This window comes from Arvicola amphibius, chromosome 9 (genome assembly GCF_903992535.2).
Source record: "Arvicola amphibius chromosome 9, mArvAmp1.2, whole genome shotgun sequence".
Classification (NCBI taxonomy): Eukaryota; Metazoa; Chordata; class Mammalia; order Rodentia; family Cricetidae; genus Arvicola; species Arvicola amphibius.
The window spans coordinates 114,498,740-114,521,503 of record NC_052055.2 but is presented as its reverse complement, the minus strand read 5'-3'; the positions used below and the strand labels follow the sequence as shown (position 1 = coordinate 114,521,503).

Genomic DNA, 22,764 nt, shown 5'->3' with positions numbered 1-22,764 from the left:
TGTAATTCTCCCAACAGAAATGATATAGTTTTGACTATCAGCATTCCAAATAGAAACAATGATGAATGATGAGTGTTTTGGACATTGGAACAAAAGCCAAATCTTAGAAGAAGCAAGCAATGCAAATAAACAGGTTGCCTAACAGGAATTTTTACACAGGCGTTTTAAGTTTTAAACAGTAAAATCGAAATTGATTTTCTTTTTCGTTTAGTTTGTCTGTTTGATTTTCATGTTTTGTTTTTCTTGTTTCGTTGGTTTAAGAACTGACAGTAATTAAAATCCTGCCATAGGATACTCTCCATAAACTAGACATATATACGCGTACTTGTTTTAGTTCTCAAAGAAGATATTGCTCCCAGCACATGATGATTGACAACAATGGTTTCTAAATGCAATTATACATTTATTTTAAAGCCTTTCCAATCCAGGAGAGAAATTTTTAAAAAGATACGTGGGGAAGGTCTGAGAGGATTTGTGATGGGGGAAAGGATATGCTCAAAATATATGATATGAAAATCCTTTTAAATAAAATATTAATAAAAGAACAAGTGAAATCCACTTGTAAGTCATTTACTTTGTGTTACTTCTGCTTACCAGTAAGAACAGATTTACAAAGTAAAAGTGATGTAAAATAAACAGAATTGATCCTTATTCAAGTTAAAGATAATTTGGGTGACTAAAATCTAATTACTATGAAGCTCAGCCATTTGACACAGGAATAATCGTCAACACAAGGAATTTATTCGTATTATGATAATGTGATAATATGTAATATTCCTTCATATGACTAAGAAGTTTTATCAAAGTCAGCACAAAGTAGCAGAGATGCTCTGTGAGTAACCCCCCCCCCCCCCCAAAAAAAAATAACTGACTTTACCAAGTTAGGAACAAACCAATCAGAAAACAGAGCAGGGGCCACCTTTATCCACTTCCTTCTCCTGTGTTGTCAGTTGAAGATTTAAGAACTGTCAGTAACTAGGATTCTGCCCCAGGATGCTTCAGCACAAACTATTTATCTGCACACTTGTTTTAGGTCTCAAACAAGATATTACATTCTGCACACGGTGACTGATGACAAATGGCCTCCAAATGTAATTACTCATTAGTTTTCAATCCAGGAAAGAAATAAGACTTTTTATAAACTGTAAGTTTCAAATGGTCTAATTTCTTACAAATGGAGGAAGTTACAACTTCCCTGCGAAGATAAAGCAAAAACCTAATTTAGGAAAAAGCGGCACGTAAGTTCCCTGTGTGATGAAATTAAAAATTACCAAGAATGCTGCGGTTTTTTATTTCATCACTAGGGCAAAACAACTGAGTAGTTCGACTTAAAGAGAAAGCATTCAATTTTGCCTGACAGTTTCAGTCTATGGTCAACTGGCTTCCTGCTTTTAGGTCTGGAACAAGGTAAACCTATCATGGCAGAAAGGTGTACATGGAGGAGGGGGGCTGCTGATGTCATAGCTAGAGGGATTTCCATCTTTATTTTGAGTTACACTGATGAGCCACAGTGCTAAAAACAAATGATACTGGCACAAACGTGGGCAGGCAGATCCATGGAATAAAGCAAAGACCCAGATAGAAACCCATACAGCTACAATCATTTGATTTTTTTTCCAAAGATGTAAAGAATACTCGCTGGTGAACGGACAAACAGTGCCGAGAACATCGGCTATCCACAGAGAAAAGAATGAAAGCCGACCCTTGATGCTCACCTTGCATGAAGATAAACTCCAAATGGACCAAAAACTGCAACATAATGAAACCCTAAAAGGGATAGAGAAAAAAAGTAGGGGAAGACAGGACAAGATGCTGGCTTTCTGGATGGAGTTCATTACCTTGGAGGGATACCCTGCTCAGCTGCACAGTGGGGAGGGACTTGGTTCTACCCTACCTTGATGTGCCAGACTTTGTTGACTCCCCTTGGGAGGCCTTACCTTTTCTGAGGAGTGGATGTGGGGTTGGGTAGGGGAAGGTATGGGAGGGAAACAGGAGGAGGGGAGGGAGAGGGAACTGTGGTCGGTACGTAAAATGAAAAAAACCTTTTAAATAAAAAAATTTTTAAAAAGATACAAGAATAGGTAAAGATTTCCTAAGTAAGATTTTTGTAGCTCAGAAAGTAAAGCCATTGATGACAAATAAGACATCACCAGACTGAGAGTATTTGTATAGTAAAGGAAAAAGCTAATAAAGGGAGGAGGCAGCCTATAGACTGCCAGTTACTCATATCATAGAGCATTAATATCTAGAATATAAAAAGAACTAAAAAGAAGACTAAACACTAAGAACAAACAACCTAAATAAAAAGTGGGCTGCGGAACAGAGCAGTTTTTGAAAGAGGAAGGCACAAATGACCAATAAATGTTTTAGGGGTGCTTGATGTCAATACTCTGAGAGTCTACTTTGCCAGTCTCACAAGGGTATCATCAAGAAAAAAAAATGACAACAGATGTTGTCCTGGGTGTGGATAAAGAACCCCGACCCACTGCTGGTGGGTGTGATGTGGCACAGTGAAGCCACTGTGGGCATCACTGTAGAGATTTCTCCAAAAGCTGAGTGTGGACCTGCTCTGCATACCCAGCTATTCTGCTCCGAGGCATTTGCTGCAGAGAGACACGTCCAGCCATGAGTACAGCTTTTCTGTACACAATGCCCAGGGAGTGGAGTGGAGTCAGCCTATATGTCCCCAACTACTGGATGAAGAGTGAAAAAGGCAGTGCACATAAAAAGGCAGTGCACATAAAAAGGCAGTGCACATACTCAGTAGAATTTTATTTTACTGTAAAGTACAATGGAATTATATACATATATATATATATATATACACACACACACACACATATATATATATATACATTTGTATATATATACAAAATTGTAAAATGAGATAATTCAGGCCCTTAAAGACAAAAGCCACATGTTCTTTATTATATGTGGATCTTAGCTTATAATTTTTAATATATGTGTGAGAAGGTAGAAGCCAGACAATTAAAAAGGGTTCCCATAACAGGGGAAAATTACTTTTGTCGAAAAAGAAAAAACAAAACCAAACAAAAATAAAAAACCAAAACGTCTAAATAGCGGAATCACAGTAGGTATGGCCCCATGTCAAAATAGGTCAATCTGGAGGATGTTAGGCCAAGTCAATTAAGCCGGTCACAAAAGGTGAAATATCTGGTTTCACTCTACAGCCTGAATTAAAAAGCCAACTTCACACTGTTAGGAGCAGAATGTGGGTGCTAGGACCAGAGGATAATGGTATGGGAAGGAAGGCTGCCATGTGATTGATTGATGTGGAATCTTTTCCATGAGTTGAGGAAGTTATGGCATATGTTTAATAATAATGTGAGTCTATTTAATAATATACAACTGTGAACTTAAAAATGGTGAAATCTGTTTTACACACACACACACACACACACAATGGAGACAAAAGGAAACCAGGCATGTATGCATCTGCCTTGTCAATGAATGTATAACTCTATCAGGGTCAACAAGATGTTTTCATTCCCTTTTGAAGATGAGAAAGAACAGCTTCAAGTATTACTGGGCTGCCAGAGGCCACACAACTCTAACAGTATCCAAACACTTCCACCTGAATTAATAAGCTACTCTCTGTTACAAAGCTTTGTTGTCCTAAAAGACTGTACAAAAGCCTGGCCTCTCTCCCTCGGAACCATTTGACTTTGTCTACTGGGCCAATTTACACAGACCAGTCATCACTCACTGGGTGCTCGTGATTTTTATCACCTTACATAATTTGTTCTTTCAAGATCAGCCGTACCAGCCTTACTATCCCTTATCAACAAATGTTAGAACTCAGGCTGAGAAACACTGTTGCAGGTGAAAAGTCTTAGTACCGAAGTTTCCTTTGCAATAATATATGTATCGCAGGATCTCAGAATTCCCCATTCATGCCATTAGGTTCACTTATGCCATTAAATCTTATGAATGCTTATGAAATTATCCTTCTGTCTTGTTACTTTTAATTTCTGTGTAATACACTTTGTTTCAATATGAAGCAAAGAGCACAATGATTGTGTTTGGGTTAAGTGTCCAGTCAATAAAAATGCATCAAACGCCTCCTATAAAACTGAACTGATGACGGCATTAAACTGTGTTAATGCTTTCATTAGATTATAATCTAAGGAGAAGCTGATAAAAGATAAGAGCATTAGAGTACACTTTAAAGAAATCAAACAAACCAAACAGCTAGTTGGGGAATAGGGCATCACCTTTTTCAGCTGGTGTGATGAGAGAGCATGTGCCTAGGTGTGAAATAGAAGCAGCTAAGATTTTCGTGGAGGTTATCTGCACATGAACTGCACAGGTAAGCAAAAAGCTCCACTCTGGCTGTGCCTTGTGATGCTATATGTCTCCTGGGACGTTTACGTGGTATTAAATGTTCAAAGCACAAAATCTGAAGAAATCTCTACAAAGTCCGCAGGGGAACATGGCGTGTGCTAGCCAGGCTCTACTGTGTTTCATTCAGCGTTGAATTGTTGAAGGTAAACTACCAGATTATCTGAAGATTTTTCTGTGCATTTAGAACAAGGGCTATTTTTCAGAGAGAGCATCGTATTTGTAGCAGGAGTTGACACTGATCCATCCACCTGAAGGCACAAACATCACATGCTGCATGTAAAAAGGAGAAAGTGGCACCAGGCAAAAAGGACAAAAAAGGAAAATTTTAGTTTGATAATCCTTGCCACCATCAGAATATTAAAGACTAGAGAATTAATAAATAATAGTAAGACAGGTATGGGGCACAGAATACAACCTAATACCTAGGAAGCTGAAGCAGGGGCTTCAAGAGTTCAAGGCTAGCTGGGCAGTGGTGGTACACGCCTTTAATCCTAGCACTCATGAGGCAGAAGCAGGCAGATCTCTGTGAGTTCGAGGCCAGCCTGGTTTACAGAGTGAGTTTCAAGACAGCCAAAGCTACACTGAAAAACACTCTCTCAAAAAACAAACAACAAACAAAAAGTTCAAGGCTAGCCTGAGGTACAGGCTATTACAAACAATAAATATAGACCAATCAAAAATGACAGATGAAGTCAATACCTAACTAATGTTAAGGAGGCAGAACACATAAACTGATAAGCTAATACCACCTTTCATAATTTATTTATTTATATAAAGTAGAAAGCAGAAAGAGGAGATTTATTCAGTGTGGTCCTGTGGCCGAGGGACCAAGAGATCCAGTGGCCCACACATGGGTCCTGAAGTGTGGTAAAAAAATGAGGTAGAGGGCCAAGGACACGCACATAAAGTATCCCAAAGGTGCAGCCTTGCAATGAACGATACAGCCAACATTCTACAGAAGTAATGAACCAGTCAGTGGTCTATAGAAATACAGCTTCTAACATAGGAACCTGGACATTTGGCAGTGATAGCACATGACCCACAGTACAGCAGAATAGGCTTCAGTTACGCTTGACCTAAAGGCTATTCCTTCCCTACTTCAGTTGTCTAAAACGGGTGGTAAGTGTTTGCTAGCACTAAAGGATTTATGTTCGTCACCCACTCATTGGGGGAATCAAATCAGACCACTGAACGCAAATCTTTCCCTGGCCTCATGGAACAATGGAGAACAAACCACCAAATGGCTAATCAACAATGACTTTGTAAAATACCATTTTTTTTTAAATAAAAAGATGAGTTATATCAGTGGACATACGGTTTTGAAAAAGAACACTTTGTGTACATTGCATGGGACTGCGATTTTGAATTTTTTGGATGATCTTGGATGGCCATTCCAGGGCCCGTAGTCAACCACGTGCCTGAGAACTGCTCATGCTGTACTCTGAAGCTTTGTTGCTGCAGCAGAGCACCTGGACCCTGGGCTTTCCTCAGTCTAACGTCTACTGTTACTTGAAGGTATTTCCAGAACCTTTACCTACTTCCCGTGACACTCCACAGCCTGGGAAAAGAGTAAGCAAATTAGCATGAAGAAAGTGTTTTTCAAGCTTTACTCCATCTGAATATTGTAATCATTTAAAGGTCTCATTCGGACCAAGATGACAGCGCTATGGAGATAGATCTATAAAGAAGCGAAATCCATTACTCTGTGAGGTCTTCTATCTTCTTTTCCACTAACGTAGGTGGCACATTGGAGACAATGACCTGCATATCCAGCTGATTGACCACTGATACCTGAAAAGTGAAAACAGAATGTATTTAAGTCCTGATCACAGAAATTTATAAATATTAATAGTGTCTGTTCCCTATTATCTATAAAATTTGTTTCTTGTTTTTAACTCATTGCCAGATGTTTTTTTTTTTTTTTTTTTTTTTTTTTAAAAAAATCACATATTTCCCTACTGGTAGTAGGAATAAACCACTGCTGAGAGTACTTGCTATGGATCTAGAAATTACATGCTAAGAGGATTTCATTATTTTGGCTTTGAGTCTGCTTTTTAAAACTCTGTTTATGATGACTATGGAGGTTTGAATAAGAATGACCTTTAAAAGCTCCTGTTTGAATGCTTACTCACCAGGCAGTGGAACTGTTTGAAGGATTACAAGGATTAGGAGATGTGGTCTTGTGGGAGGAAGTACATCACTGGTGGTGGGCATGCTAGGCTCAGAGTCAGTCAGTCAGTCAGTCAGTCAGTCTTGTCTGTCTGCTTCCTGCCTGCCTATATGTCACTGCTATGGATTAGGATGTTCCTCTTAGCTCCTGTTCCACTGTCTGCCTACATGCTGTCGTGTTCTCCACTATGACTAAATTGACTAAACCTCTGAAACTGTAAACAAACCCCCAGTTAAAAGCTTCCTCATATAATAGCTGCTGCCTTGGTCATGGTGTCTCTTCACAGCCAGAGAACAGTCACTAAGACAGGGACAACGGGAGGGAAATTTTTGTTGTGCTTGATTTCATTAGTAAGGAACACCCAGCATAACAAACAGGCACTGTTCAGAATTTGCCAACCTTAGCTGGTAATTTATTCACTGCAACTGGTATTCTGAGGTAAAGCAGGTTAGAACGTACAGTTGCACAGAATTCTTACCGACAGTCTCCTTGTCTATTTTGCCAACTGTAATCTATAGATGCATGCATACAAATCTACTGTGGAGCCTAAAGGAGCCATTTTAGCAACAGTTGATGTATATGTTGTATTCATTTAGTATGCAATGAGTGCCTTCTCTTCTTATATAAAAGAAAAGAAATAACTCCATGCTGACTACATTCTATTTTATTTTTCTTTAGAACTCTACAGGCTTCAACTTTATCATTTACTATCCCAAGTAGTTATTAATATCATTCCAATTTAAATGAGAACACTGATGTGGGATTTCCCTCTGTATTCTGTGATTACCATTAATGAATGAAGAAACTGCTTTGGACCTATTAAAGGGCAGAACATAGCTAGGCAGAAAAAACTAAGCTGAATGCTGGGAGGAAGAAGGGTGGAGTCAGGGAGAAGTCACGGAGCCGCCAGAGACAGACACCGATTGTAATCTTGCTGTTCAGCCACAGCCATGTGGTGATACACAGATTAATATAAATGGGTTAAGTTAATATGTAAGAGTTAGTCAATAAGAAGCTAGAGCTACTGGGCCAAATAGTGATTTAATTAATACAGTTTCTGTGTGATTATTTTGGGGCTGAGCAGCTGGGAACGAACAAGTGCCTCCCAACAACAGAAAACTATAAAAATTGGAATATTTCTTGTGTGATTGTGATGGCTAGTTTTTATGTTAGCTTGACACAATCGTGAATCACCTCAGAGAAGGGAACCTCAGTTGAGGAATTGCCTCCAGAAATTTGTCTGTAAGTAAGACTGTAGGGCATTTTATTAACTACTGATCATTGTGGGTATTGCCATCCTGGTCTTGTGGTTCTGGTGATATAAGAAAGCAGGCTGAGCAAACCATAAAGAGCAAACCAGGGGGCTGGAGAGATGGCTCAGAGGTTAAGAGCATTGCCTGCTCTTCCAAAGGTCCTGAGTTCAATTCCCAGGTTGTGAGATGGTGGCTCACAACCATCTGTAGAGGGGTCTGGTGACCTCTTCTGGCCTGCAGGCATACACACAGACAGAATATTGTTTACATAATAAAATAAATAAATATTTAAAAAAAATAAAGAGCAAGCCAGTAAGCAGCACCCCTCCATGATCTCTGCATCAGATCCTGGCTCCAGGTTCCTATAGGCTTTGAGTTCCTGTCTTGTCTTCCTTCAATGGACTGTGATTCAAAGTATTTAGTTTTTAAGCTAAATCCTTTACTCTTCAAGTTGCCTTCGACCATATTGCTTCATCACAGCAATAGTAACCCTAACCGGGACAGAGATCAAAGGATGTGCCATAGCCACCGTTTAATAATTAATCCTGTTTCAGTGAGAGCTCTGTGGATCCATAGATTGTATGGTGCACTGCTTCTAAATATTTATACAAGACTATGAAGTCAAATCCTGAACAGTCCTTTACATATCCATGTCCCATTACAGCAGTATTAGTGCGTATACACCAAAACTATAAATTGGACACTCTGGATTGGTTATCGTTAGCATCAAATATCTCAAGAAAATTTCTGATAGAGAATACATTCATGCTGCCATATAATTTTTATATTGGCTCCAAGTTACCTTTATGTGGTTACTCACAGATGGGGTTACAAAACTTCAAGGAATCAGACCGGAAATTTAAATAACAAAAGTAGACAAAAGAATGGCTGACAGGAACTAATAGGCGTCTGCAATCTGAGGGCACACACCCCCGTCAAAAGCCTCTCATGGGCCATGCTGTGTCATTTAGATTTCCAAAGAAATAAGTTCAAAAGTTTACAGAAAATGTTCGACTTTAGTGTGAGCCTAATACTGTGTGAGGCTAGTAAATCTTCTCAAAGTCTATATTAAGAATGTGTTTGATATATCCATAGAAAAGCAGAGGGTACTCTGCTTCTCACTCGTAGGTAACTGGACCCCAATGCACAGAATTTTCTTGGATTTATTGTTTTGTGCTTTTAGCAGTAAAAATACTTGGGGAAAAAATCTTAGAAGCATGGATCTAAAGCTTATTGCTCCCTTCTCCCTTCCTTTCCCTTTCCTCTCTCCCTCCATGTTCCCTTCCCCATTCTTCCCCCTCCCTTTTACCTCTCTTCTCCTTTCTTTTCTACACTATCTCTTCTACTCCTTCCTTCCTTCCTTCCTTCCTTCCTTCCTTCCTTCCTTCCTTCCTTCCTTCCTTCCTTCCTTGGTGTTTTTGAGACAGGGTTTCTCTGTAGCTTTGGAGCCTGTCCTGGAAACTAGTTCTTGTAGACCAGGCTGGCCTTGAACTCACAGAAATCCACCTGCCTCTGCCTCCTGAGTGCTGGGAATAAAGCCGTGTGCCACCACGTGTGGTCTTCCAACTGTCATAAATGTCTAAGATCTTTTGTATAATGAATCTATCTAAGCATTGCTACATGCTCAGTAGAGTCTCATCGAGGGCAATGAAACATTGCCGTGTTATTTGTACGTGGGTTCAGAGAATTTGTAGACTTTATCTGTATATAAATATGTTCTGGTTTTCTGCAGCTTACCTCCAAGTAGATATTTAGAATGCAGTCTAGGTGTGGGACAAACTTTACTCAAAAGCTAAATTTGGCCATAGAGATACATGTAACTCTATCATTCACCATCTAAGGATATTTATATTGGGTCCTTATCAGTCATAAGGACAATTAACTTACCCAAAGGGATTTTAATTTGTTAGTGATATTTGGGCTGATTTTGATTGCACCAGAGGTCAAGGAAGTAAGGTTCTAGATCTCTGGAATTCACATGTATTACATTTACAATTTAAAGATTATTATCTTGACAAATTTTGAAAAAAAGTATTTTTAGAATAGGCAAGGGACTAGCAATTTTCAAATCAGTAGAGCAATTATCTTATCGGTAAAAAAGCAAGTATAGGTATGAAGCCTGGGCTCAGTTCTCATCACTGAACAAAAAATATATATTCATTTTTAATAAATTAAAAGTATATATCTATTTCTGATAAGTTAATAAATTGAGGCTGCTGCAACTCTGTAATTGGTTGTCTCTGACTTAGCTTTAAACAGGTATTTTAAATTTTTAAATAGCTGATGTGTAACAGAGCATAAATTTTTTATTATATATATGAGGAGAATAATGCATTATACTTATGTTTCCATCTTTAAGGAAATCCTGGATCCTGAGTTTTGCTGTTTTCAGCATCTCACCAAGCACATGTAAGCGATTAAGAGTATAACACTTGTCTTAATTTCCTATTGCAATCACTGTGCAAATATTTCCAGAAATTTACAACTTATTGTATCATAATTTTAAAATATCCTTATATAATTTCTTAATTTATTTTCTCTCTACAGGTCTCTACAGGCTGATTTTAAATATTTCATAAATGTTCATTTATATCACTGTTGCAGATGCTTTGACTGATAGAGTAAAATTAATAAAAATGTCAAAATAAAGAGAAGCATATGACTTACAAAAATCTAATGACAGTTTCACTAGATCTTTTATTTCTTCCTTATGAGCCATTTCTTTACCTTCCCAATTATTCCTAAGAAATTCAACATTGCCAAATTATCAATTATCACAAAGTTACCAATAATTGACCCTATGCAATTTTAAACTCTCCGGTACCCACATTAAAAAGGTAAATGTTAGCAAAATTGTTTTAATCATACTTTTAATCAAGTATTTAAAAACAGTTTACGAGCCAGGTGTTGGTGGCACACACCTTTAATCCCATCACTCAGGAGGCAGAGGCAGGTGGATCTCTGTGAGCTTGAGGCCAGCCTGGTCTACAAAAGCTACTTTCCAGGACAGGCTGCAAAGCTACAGAGAAACCCTGTCTTGAAAAACGAAAAAGAAAATATATAGTTTAAGACATGTTTAACACAATCCCAACATGCAATCAATATAAAACACCTCAAGGAGATATTTGACTTTATCCACAGAGTCTTCGGAATCCGGTTTCATCTCAAACTCAAAGCAGACCTCATTGTGCCTAGAGCAGGTCTGGGAACAACAGCTACGTGAAGTCAATAACTAATGTTGGCACACACTGTCCTTTTCTCATGGACTGTAACTATCATTCACAACTGGACATTACTATGAACTCACCTTTCATGAAATGAAAGGAGTAGATTAATAGCCTTTTAGGTAATTGTATATTTTCTTCTTTGATACTGCACCAAAATTCAAGTGTTGGTTTCTACAACCCTGCATTTCATTTGAAATCTGAAGCAAGGATTACAAATATAAAAGTCTATCCATTTTTTCTTGTATTTTAATTGATTTTTTTGTTTGTACTTCAAATTAATATTTGGTTACTTCTGTTTTAGATCACTGTCTCGTGTAGCCCAGCCTGGGTTTGAACTCTGTGTGTAGTTGAAATTGGACTTGAACTTTTGATTTTCATGCCGCCCGTCTCCAAAAGTGTAATTACAAGAGTATACTTTTGTATTCGACTCAATGAATTCATTTCAACATGTTGTCTTTGCCATTTGGATAATATTAGCTCATATTTTTCAAATACTGACATATTTCATTACACAATATGAAAGAGAAACATTTTTAATACGAACACCAATCTCATCAGACAGTCTCATAGTCATTGGATAATGGGGAGTTGTCAAGTTCACAGCGGGGAACACGAGCTTTCCAGTACTGTGATTTGAATTGGAAAGCTCCAGTACTGTCTGTCATCAGGAGCAAATGCTGCCAGTTGCTTTTCTCAAAATGAAAGCCTTACTTCATTCATTTTTTTGTAAATGTCTTTTGAATATTTAGCTTGAATATATATATTTTGCCTCTAAGTTGTTCCTTCAAATAAAAATATCTATTCTATGAAAACCTGCGTAGTTCAAATTGAATCATGTTTTTCTTGAGACGACTACATATTATTATTACTATATTAATTCATCATACAAAATGTTTAAAGATGTTGTCTTTGATAGTTAGATAGGTGATTGTTGAAAAGATAGAAGGTGTGTAGATAGGTAGGTAGGTAGGTAGATAGGTAGTGTCTGGTATTCAGGGGTAAACTCTGAGGTTTGAGCATTTTTACTACATGGATGATGTTTCAAAGTTATGGAACCAAAAACCTTGCCGAGTCAGTGAGAGTAGACAATAAAGAGAACACTTTGACAGATCCTTGTGAAGTAAAAATGCTACCAGATGAGAATGAAATAAACCAAGAAAAGAAAGCAAGAAGTTAGGAGTGATGTGGTAAGCCAACCAAAGGCGGTGAAAGTAAGCATAGATTTGTGTGCATTGCCTCAGATACTGTCAGCACGGGCATCGATCTAGTAGAAGGAGAGCCAGAGTTCTGTGGCTTTCTTAAAGGTGTACAATGCAGAGAGAATGGTGTTACGGTTGCATATTGACTGGCTGCTCTACTGAGTGCAGAATGGGGAAAGCACCTGTCAGGGTTTACCATTGAGGGTGGGGAGATGTAACAACCTCGTGGAGTCCACCTGCCCTGACAATGAGCTTGCTGTAAAGTTGCTTGGGGACCCAGATAAAATAAAGCACAAAATGAAAAAAGTCTCTCTTTCTGGTATTCTTTTCCAAGTAGACATGCTTTTATGGACAAATACCTTCTCTGCATTAACTCTGCACACGGACACTTACTCCTGTAACACTCCTAGGATTCTCAGGGCCTGGTGCTGCATTGTTAGCCTTCCCAATTCTGATGCTTCTACCTTCTTAGACTAGGGCATTTTGTCCCCTTCTCTGTGTTCCCAGCATGTAAACTGAAAATAGGGACCTTTCAGCCTCTATGGGCCTGGGAATCAATGTAGCAAATACTCTGACTTTATTTCCATGGAGATCACGAGGAAGGAATTCATAAGGAAAGGAACTTAGGTTTTATATCATGGGACATTTATTTAAATTGATGAAGCTTGATGTATTTGGTAATTAAGCATGGGGAACATGTAGGTTTCTCATAAGAGAATGTATGAGAAGGAAGCAATTCAATTACGTGGATTGAATGTCTTGCTAGGAAGAAGAGTGCTGAGTTTGTCTGGATACATCTGATATTGTGATTAAGGGTGGGGGGTTTGGAATAGACGTATAGTATAGGGGCAACAGCACAGGTAACCACGGCTCTAAATGATGAATCATCGTGGAGGACAGCATCATTGAGGGATGGAGCTCAAGGAAGTGTGAGTGCGGAACACGGGAAGAATAATCCCATTTAAAAAAATGGAAGAGATTGCCAAAAATAAGTCAGGAGATCTGGAAATAAGGAACCAAGCTAACTAAACTTCCTTAAGGCATAGAGGAGGAATCGCAAGGGCAGAGAATGGACTCTGAGGAAGCAGTAAAGAATGAGAAGTGAGCCGGGCGGTGGTGGCGCACGCCTTTAATCCCAGCACTAGGGAGGCAGAGGCAGGCGGATCTCTGAGTTTGAGGCCAGCCTGGTCTACAAGAGCTAGCTCCAGGACAGGCTCTAGAAACTACAGGGAAATCCTGTCTCAAAAAACCAAAAAAAAAAAAAAAAAAAAAAAAAAAAAAAAAAAAAAAAAAAAAAAAGAATGAGAAGTGACCACACGTGGGTAGCATAAAGACCACACTGTCAGTGGGTAGCATGAAGAACATACCAAAGAGAGTCGGTGAAGACTCCAAATGAACTAAAGCCCTCCCTTGAGAAAGCAACAGAAAGAAATAGAGGAATAGAGTAAAAAACGCCTTATCTAATGTGAAGACCATTACCTTCTTTTCTTGTTAATCATTGTCAGTGTCTACCCACTGCGTTGGCACACAGTTCCAGGGTATTTCACGTGGTTTCCAAGTCTCACATAAACCTCTGGCTTCTCTTACCCCACACATCCTCCATACTCCCTCTCTTGCTCCGTAGATTGAGGGAATAAGCATCTCTTACTTACTCAGCCTAGCTTCATTGTGGTTTTGGCATCTGTCATTATCACACCCTCTGCCTCCAGGCTTTATTTGGCCTTTCTCTTAACTGAAAAGATTGCATGCATTACTATAAAAAAATCATTTTTGGTAACAGAATTATATGTGTATATATATATCACATTGTGATTTCTTTTAGATTAATTTTTCTTTATAAATACATATTTAATAAAGTAAGAGTAAATACATATGATTTAAGCATATGGTTTATAATTTCTATTCAATTACTTTGAATTTCTAACAAAATATTAACTTCACATCATTCACGTTGCACTATTTAGTCCTATTTACTTTATACAAAATGGTTATTTATATTTACTTGTGCTTATCTTATAACAACTTATTTATATTTAGTACACTGACCTTATTTTTATTTTTATTTTTTTGGTTTTTCGAGACAGGGTTTCTCTGTAGCTTTGGAGCCTGTCCTGGAACTAGCTCTTGTAGACCAGGCTGGTCTCGAACTTACAGAGATCCGCCTGCCTCTGCCTCCCGAGTGCTGGGATTAAAGGCGTGCGCCACGGCCGCCCAGCCACTGACCTTATTTTTAAGCCTCATATTGTACTTTTCTTAAATAACAAGAAGGGATAAATGTACATTATCTTATATAAGGTATATAGACCTATATTTGATAAAAAATCTATGTCACCCATAATATCCTATATGTAAAAACTTCTTGGCTAATATTGACCTGATTTTACTACAACGAAGCCTTTTGTTTTGAAGGAGAGTATTGTCACCATACAACAATTTATGTATGATGACTAGGGCTCTCTACCACCTAAGAATAAAACATTTTATCCCTGATGTTTACATGTAGGTCAAAGTTAACTAAATGAGAGCTGAACAAGATGTGCAGTATACTCGGACACACAAGGGGATAGATGGATTTTACTTGATTTTTTTCTTGATATGATAAATGTTAATAATCATTCTTCTTATAACTGTTAGTTTTTTTTTTCAGAGAAAAATCCAAACAACCTTCATGCCCAAGTTGGAAGAGATGTGCACTTTGATGTTAGATATTTTGGTTAAAGTTAGAATCCAATTGCCCTTGAGATGATCTGCCCCTGAAGCTGTATTCAGCCTGAGAGAAGAAATGACAGGAATACTATTTTACATAAACACATGTAACTTAGTGAAGCATCATTTCTACCATCATTCGAGATTCTGTTATAAAAGGAAAATCATGCATATTAGAACACGTTACCACAATTTTTTTCTGTTTTTTAATTACAAAGGCCAAATATCTTGATAAAAATTTAATGACATTTACATTTTAGAGAGTCTATTTCAAAGTACTATTAAAAGTACAAATAGCTAAAACACTTGCCCCGGGCTAGCATCTCATGCCTCTCAGTCATGCGCTTACCAGCACGTCAGCTTTCCCACTCAACCCCTTCCCGTAGTCGTCAGTTGCGATCACTTGAAACTTGAAGTAGGATCTCCTCATATTGTGGAACAGCATGGCTGTCTTGATGAGTCCAGTGTATGTTTCCACCACAAATCCCTCTTTGCCCTCTTTAATGGGCGGTATGATGAGCCTGTAGGCCATGGCACTATAGTTCCCGGTGTCCCTGTCAGTAGCCTAGGAGGGTAAAACCAGATGAAAAATCGTCAGTGAGAAGTGAGTAAAAGCTTGCAACTGGAAATCTTGTTTCCACTTCCAAGGTTACTTGTGCAACAGAACAGCGCATTTCTCCTAAAATTCCGTTTCTCTGAATATCATTGTGCACAGGCAGAAGATACATCTACATAACAAATAGTTCTCATCAGAAAGATCCTGGCTCCGGGACAGTTGTTACAAAAGATGAGGAGCTAATCAATCAAATTATATATATATCTGTCAGGGTGAGTTCATGTTTAGGCTATGCATCCGGACCAAAGGCATGGTGGGATCTATGGGTCACCTGCAGAGCACCGTCACATAGTGAAGACATGACATATTTAGGCATTTTAAATTTGCATTAAAACTCTGAGACCCATATTAAAGTATTTTAAATAGTAAAAAATAATGCTGAGGAAGCTACTGTTCTGATTTTATAGATTAGGGATGCCTAATAAAATGTTCTGGGTGCTGATAGAAACCATCCCAGCATGTCTGATCAACAAAGCAGAAATTAGCCATATATGATTATCGAGAATTTAAAATGAGGTTAAGGCAGCAAAAGAACCAGGATTCTAATCACATGAGTGGCAGTGTTGGCATATAGACAGTGACAATAATAAATAACAGCTCACATACAGTAAGGTATAGTATACACTTGACTTAACTTCAAGTTTTATATATATTTCAAACTCGCAAAATATTTCAAAATAGGCACATCAACACAGCATGGGAAGTTAGAGTAAATAACACAGGTATTTCAACTCAAGATAAAAAAAATCATGATTTGTCTAAGCTGCTGTCACCGTTAATTCTGATTACCAACTCGACTGGTTTAGAGTTACCTAGGAGACAAGTCTATGGGTGTGACTATGGAGACACTGCCAGTTAAGTTTAATAGAGGAGGAAAAGTTCCCCCTAAATGTGGGCAGTACAGTGCCCTAGGTTAGTAGCTCAAACTGAACAAAATAGAAAACATGGAGGAAGTCATGTAGACAGCAGGATTCATCTCTGTCTGCTTTTCGACTGCATATGCAAAGTGTCCAACTGCCTTATGCTTCTGTCCCCATGGCGTCCCAGAAGGCCATGATGGGCTTTATCATCAAACTGTGAACCAAAGCAAACCCTTCCTTCTTACTTTTCCCCATCATTTTAGCCCCCACAGCAACAGCAAAACTACAGTTGCTAAAATCCCGCATTGAGAAGCGGGAAAGCTTGCTGTTTCGGCTCATTTTCTCGTGCGGTCTGATGATTGACAGAGCTGCGTTTGGGCATTAGAGTTCCAAGGATGAGACTTCTGTGAGCTTTCCATTCTCTTTCAGGGGAGAAAGAAAGTAGGAGTATTTAATGTTAACCCTTTAAAACTTTAAACCTTGGTGATTTTATTCATCCAACAAAAGATAGCATAAGAAATTAAATAAAAATGTATCCACAACTAAAACTCAGAATCTAAACCAACTAACATGAGATGTACATCTCCATTCTATGAGTAATTTGTTACTAAGGTCAGATCAAAGAGCCTTGACAAGGGGCTGTGAAGATGGTTCAGTCAGTAAAGCAACTGCATTGCAAGTGTGAGGACCTGAATTTGATTCCCATATATCACATAAAAGAAGTGTGGGCTTGGTGGCATGCATGTATAATCTTGGCATTGGGGAGGTGGAGACACTATAGTACTTGGGGTTCACTGGCCAGCCAGTCTAGCCTTCTTGGTGAGCTCCAGGCTAGTGAGACATCATCTCAAGATGAATGACACCCAAGAAACAACATTTCAGGTTGTCTTCTGGCTTCCACGTACGCATGCAAACACGTATGCACATGTATAACTACATATATGCAAACACATGCACACAGTACACACAGAGACATACACAAAAAAGATATGATACATACAACCTTTACCTCTTGGGTTAGCATTAAGATTCCTCTTTTAAGAAATATTTTATTGCTAGTGCAAACTTTGAGATGTAATACTCATGCCTAAAGCATTCCAAATTATGAATGTACAGAGCAATAAAATCTTGAAAAATATGCATATATGTGAGACTATTTGTATTAAGAGTCAAAACACCACAGCTCTTTATGTCTTCACGGATGCCTCAGTTATACCCATCCCCCTCGTCACACCCAATTCCCTGTCACACCCATCTCCCTGTCACACCCATATCCCCGTCACACCCAATTCCCTGTCACACCCAACTCCCTGTCACACCCATCTCCCTGTCACACCCATCTCCCTGTCACACCCATCCCCCTCGTCACACCCAACTCCCTGTCACACCCAACTCCCTGTCACACCCATCTCCCTGTCACACCCATCTCCCTGTCACACCCATCTCTCTGTCACACCCATCTCTCTGTCACACCCAATTCCCTGTCACACCCATCTCCCTGTCACACCCATCTCCCTGTCACACCCATCTCCCTGCCACACCCAACTCCCTGTCACACCCAACTCCCTGTCACACCCAACTCCCTGTCACACCCATCTCCCCGTCACACCCATCTCCCTCATCACACCCAACTCCCTGTCACACCCATCTCCCTGTCACACCCATCTCCCTGTCACACCCAATTCCCTGTCACACCCATCTCCCTGTCACACCCAACTCCCTGCCACACCCAACTCCCTGTCACACCCAACTCCCTCAGGGAAAGCATCACCTGGCTGCATCATTGCTTAGGTTTGCCCATTTTTAAATTTGTATTTGTAGGATCAGCACAAGTTCTACTTTACGACTCAACTCTTTCACCAATTTTTATGCTACGAGGTTCAATCATGTTCAATTTTAAGATAAATGCTAACACCACAATGATATGTAGAGAGGAGAGACAGTTACTGCACAAACATAGCGGTTGCTTGGTACATTAAGCTAACTCACACAGTTCCTATTGACTAACTTCCCATTTCAAAAAATTGTTTTGTGTTCTAATTTGTTAAATTATGAAAACTATAACATTGTCATATTTCATAATAAATGACTGAAGTGCTTTTTGTTGTAAGCTTTTTCTGAAGCAAATGATCGTTTAATATAAAACTCAAAAATAGCATTTGGTATTATAATTTTGCATAGTGGTCCAAAAAATGTAAAAAAATGAGGCACAGTTTCTAAAATTCAGGTTTGCTAGACCTTTGAGGCTCCTGAGCTCTATTTCTGTATGTTGTGCAATGACAGCCCTCTTTTATTTTCTCTTTCAAGGCTCACCGTTCTCGGTGGTCTATCTCAAGGATCTCACTTCTGGAGACGCTCACAGAACAGCTGTCAGGAATGTGTGAATTTTGGGAACTCTCTCCTCTCTAGCAAGTGTGTAGAGTTGAATGCTGGTTAACTACAGAGCAAGAGTGGAAAATTCCAGTGGCTGATGAACTTGGGACCAACACACAGCATGCTCAAGTTCCATTTAGGATCGTAGTTTCTCTAAGAGATGTAAATCAGATGGCTCATATAGTACATGCCCTACAGACAAGAACCAAGTGCTCTCATGAAGTAAATGATAAAATTGGCATGTTAAATACATACGGACTCATATCCAAAGTGCCAGTAACAAGATTCAGAGCACAGTTTGAAGTCTGGGTTAAAAGGTACACAGGCAGCAAAACACCTCAGTGTTGAGTGCATCATAACTTTTCGCTTTCTGCTTTCAATGCCTTTACATTTAATTTGCTTCCTTACTCTTACATTATGTTTTATATCGTAGGGGACTTCAAAGTCACTTTTAACTTGTATCTTTTATCCATCAATGAGATGACTTATGTCCAGAAAATATTATTATAAGCATATATTATATATTATGTATATATGCTGTGTTATATGACTATGATGTGCTGAAAATGATGTTTGTGAAATCATAGATAATGACCAAGGACGTCATGGCCACTAGAAATACTTGCTATGAGAGCTGTTAAATTCATATTGTAACAGCAAGAATACAGAAATCTAAGCACTCAAGAACTATATTTTGATTCTTCATCTTGGACACGTATGATTATAGCTCCTCTAAGAAAGTAATCTCTTAATAACTTCTTTCTTATTGAGGTCAGGGTGCATGCACTTGGTTTTAATATTCACCTTTCATTTCATTTGTGTTCTCTAGTTTTCCTTTATTGTTTCCTGATCCCATTGACCCAGTCTTACAAACCTTCTACCTTCGCTGAAACCCACACACTTACACAGAGAAAACACTCTCCCTTTATTACTGTATGCAAGGACATTGGTATGTAGTTCTCAGCCTTCCTCTCCAACTTATTCCTTCTTTCAAAGTGCAGTTTTCATGTAGATGGCATACTTGGCAATTTATCTTTCGTTCTCAGGCTAGTGACTCTCCTTGATCAGTGAGCTGCCTGAGAGTTGCTCTAGTGTTAAATCTCACAGAGGCAGTGTCCCTTGGGGAAACGCTCTGTCTCAGGAAGATAAAACTTCAATGTGTGCATTTCTGACCACAGTGCACTCATTACATCTGAAACCTCTTCTGCTAGAGAATTTTCCCATTTGCCCTCTTCCTTGAGACATTAGGTTTGGAAATTCCATCCACTTCTGCTCTGTCAAAGTCACACTGCGCGCATCTCACCTTTATTCCTTGGATCAATTGAGCCATAAGTTTATGCCTGATGACTTAAGACTGAAGATAGAGAATTTAAACAACCAGGAAAGCCAGTGTGACCATAAGCTCTCAACCTGAGCTCCTAACTGTGCTCTTGCTCCATTTAGAAAATCTTCTCTGTAAACAGTAACGTCTCACATCAATAATTCAGCCCACTTGTCAATGTGTGTGTCTTCTCCAGTCTCCTCTAGAGATGCACACATTCTAATTTACATGAAATTTCAGGATATCAAGTGTGACATTTCTCAGCTGTTCACCTTAGAAGCAAAATGTCTTTACTGGTGCCATCTGTCAGCTCTGGGAATCTTAGAGATGCAGCTGACCTGCTTCTCCCATCGAAGGCACATTCACAAGGATCTGAGCCTCCCCCAGTGCTCCGCATAGGGATCATGCTATCACCTCCCTGTCATTTTAACCTTTTCCTCCTAAAACTATAAAAACATATTAGTCTTTTCTATTAAGACAAAGTGAAACTTTTACTCTGATGCTAGCCACAGCGCTACGGTTCGGTTCTCTACCGTGTCTTAATAGAATTCCTTCCCTCCATTTCATTCTCCAAACGCAGTAAGACCTGAGCCTCTCCAGGGAGAGTAACTATTCCAAGTTGGCTTCAAGTGGAGCTCAGGCTCAGATCTCCCAGCCTGTGTTCTTGCAGGGCTTCTGCGTCAATAACACTGGTGCGCAATTCACAGTCAACTCTCATCTGTCCGCCATTCCGTTTCCAGCGCTGTGTGACACCCCATGTACACAGGCCCACTCACAGTCTACCGTTGTTTCACAGGACAATGATGAAGGCCAGAGGGATCAGTAAACCTATTGATAACCACACAGGTGTCCGGTAGCACAGCAGGGTGGGTCTCACTCTAAGTCCACTCTATCCAACATGTCAAAATACCAGGATTTCAAAACTCACTGAAAAGAACAGAAAATGAGACATAAACCACCCTAAGAATTTTTCCTGGATGCAATAAGGAGATGGAAAGAAAATAATAAACCTACACGCCACAAATGAAGTGCAAATGCCTTTTCCAAGGCTGTTAAAAATATCCCGATAATATGGTGTATGGAAGCTGGCCTTTTGAATAGTGATTGGTGCATGAGGGTGGAGCCTTATAGGAGGTTCTAGGATCTCCTTTATCCACTTCTGCATATAAAGATGTAGTGCAAAGATGGCTATCTAGGAGCCAGGGATACAGCTCTAGTGAATCTGCTGATATGTAAAAATCGCTTATGACCCAGGCCTCTAGGAACCAGGAATATAGCCTAAGTGAATCTGCTGATGGGTAAAAATTGCTAATGACCCTGTCCCAGGAGAAAGAATTTACCTTGCGTGAAATTCCTTAGTTATAAATGTCAGAATGGATAAGAAAAAAAACCCAGCAATATATTGTATAAATCTTATCATTTACTTGATATTTTATTTTATTCAGTTTTTTTTATAGTGTCTCATTGTGGGCTCTAGACAGTCATTGGACTTGCCATCCTCATGGCCCAGTCTCAAGTTCTATAATTATAGATGTGTACCAACAATTTTGGCTAAGAATGCAAAACTTTAATCTTAATGGTTTCTGCTTAGCTGTCCTCCTCTTTCCTCCCTTCCTCCCTTATTTGAGTGCCTGGGAGAGCAGGTAGCAAGGCGTGCTTATGGAAGAGAATTTAATAGTACGCCTTTCCCAGGAAGTAGGAATCTCACTGTAAATGGAAGAATATTCTTATCTTTTCTCCAGACACGTTCTGCCATCACCTCAAAACTGCAGTGAGACTTGATCATCTTGAACCCTAATACCCATTGCAGTGGGCCAAATTATCCCTGGGATTCCATAATCAAATGCATGCTCCATGTAAGGTTGTAGCCCCTCGTCACACACTTTGCTCAAGGCAAGAGAAAATAATCGAAGTTGTAAGGTCCAATGGCCCTGGACTTTGCTTGAATTGGTGGGCAAACCACAGTCTGGGGATTTAAGATCAACGATGTTTGATGAAGCATGGTGTGGGATTCTGACTGAGTGAGCTTTTTCCAAAAATCTCACCTCAAAATACACCTTACATAATTCTAGCAAATCAGGGTTCAAGAGAGATTAAAATTTTAAGTAAAAAAAAAAATCTAAAGAAAGAAACAAAACAGTAAGAGGATGTTAAGATAAAAGAACAGTTAAATCCATAACTAGGAAGACTTTAAAAATTTGAATAAGACTCATATAATGAAACAAATATTAACTATATCTATTTCTTTTTATATTTTTTCCAAGACAGGGTCTTACTAGCTAGCTCTGGCTGTCCTGGAACTCACTATGTAGATCAGGCTGGCCTAAGTTCATAGAGACTCTCCCACCTCCACCTCTGCCTCTTGAGGGCTGGAATTCAAGGAATGTGCCACAAAGTCCCCGCTAATTAATGATGTGGAATTCCCCTCTCTATGCTGTGGATATATTTTACTACCAATGCTTAATAAAAGAAGCTACTTTGGCCTATAGAAGGGCAGAATATAGCCAGGTTGTTAAAATATATATATTTTATATATGGAGAAAGAGAGAGAGAGAGAGAGAGAGAGAGAGAGAGAGAGAGAGAGAGAAGGTGGAATTAGAGAGAAGCCATGTAGCCACAGCAGGAGACAGATGAGATGCCAGACAGAACCTTACTGGTTGGCCACAACCTCATG

General features: G+C 39.1%; 1 protein-coding gene across 12 annotated transcripts in view; it reads right to left on the bottom strand.

The window, feature by feature from the left end:
• Pcdh15 (protocadherin related 15) overlaps positions 1 to 22,764 on the bottom strand; it is a 535,963-nt gene that overhangs the window by 42,870 nt on the left and 470,329 nt on the right. For all 12 annotated transcript variants that reach the window (XM_038341596.1, XM_038341597.1, XM_038341595.1 and 9 more), the window contains 2 exons: positions 15,270 to 15,485; positions 6,068 to 6,156 (listed from right to left, as the gene is read on the bottom strand). In XM_038341596.1, coding sequence (XP_038197524.1) covers positions 6,068 to 6,156; positions 15,270 to 15,485 — 305 coding nt within the window. The remainder of the gene's footprint in view (positions 1 to 6,067; positions 6,157 to 15,269; positions 15,486 to 22,764) is intronic.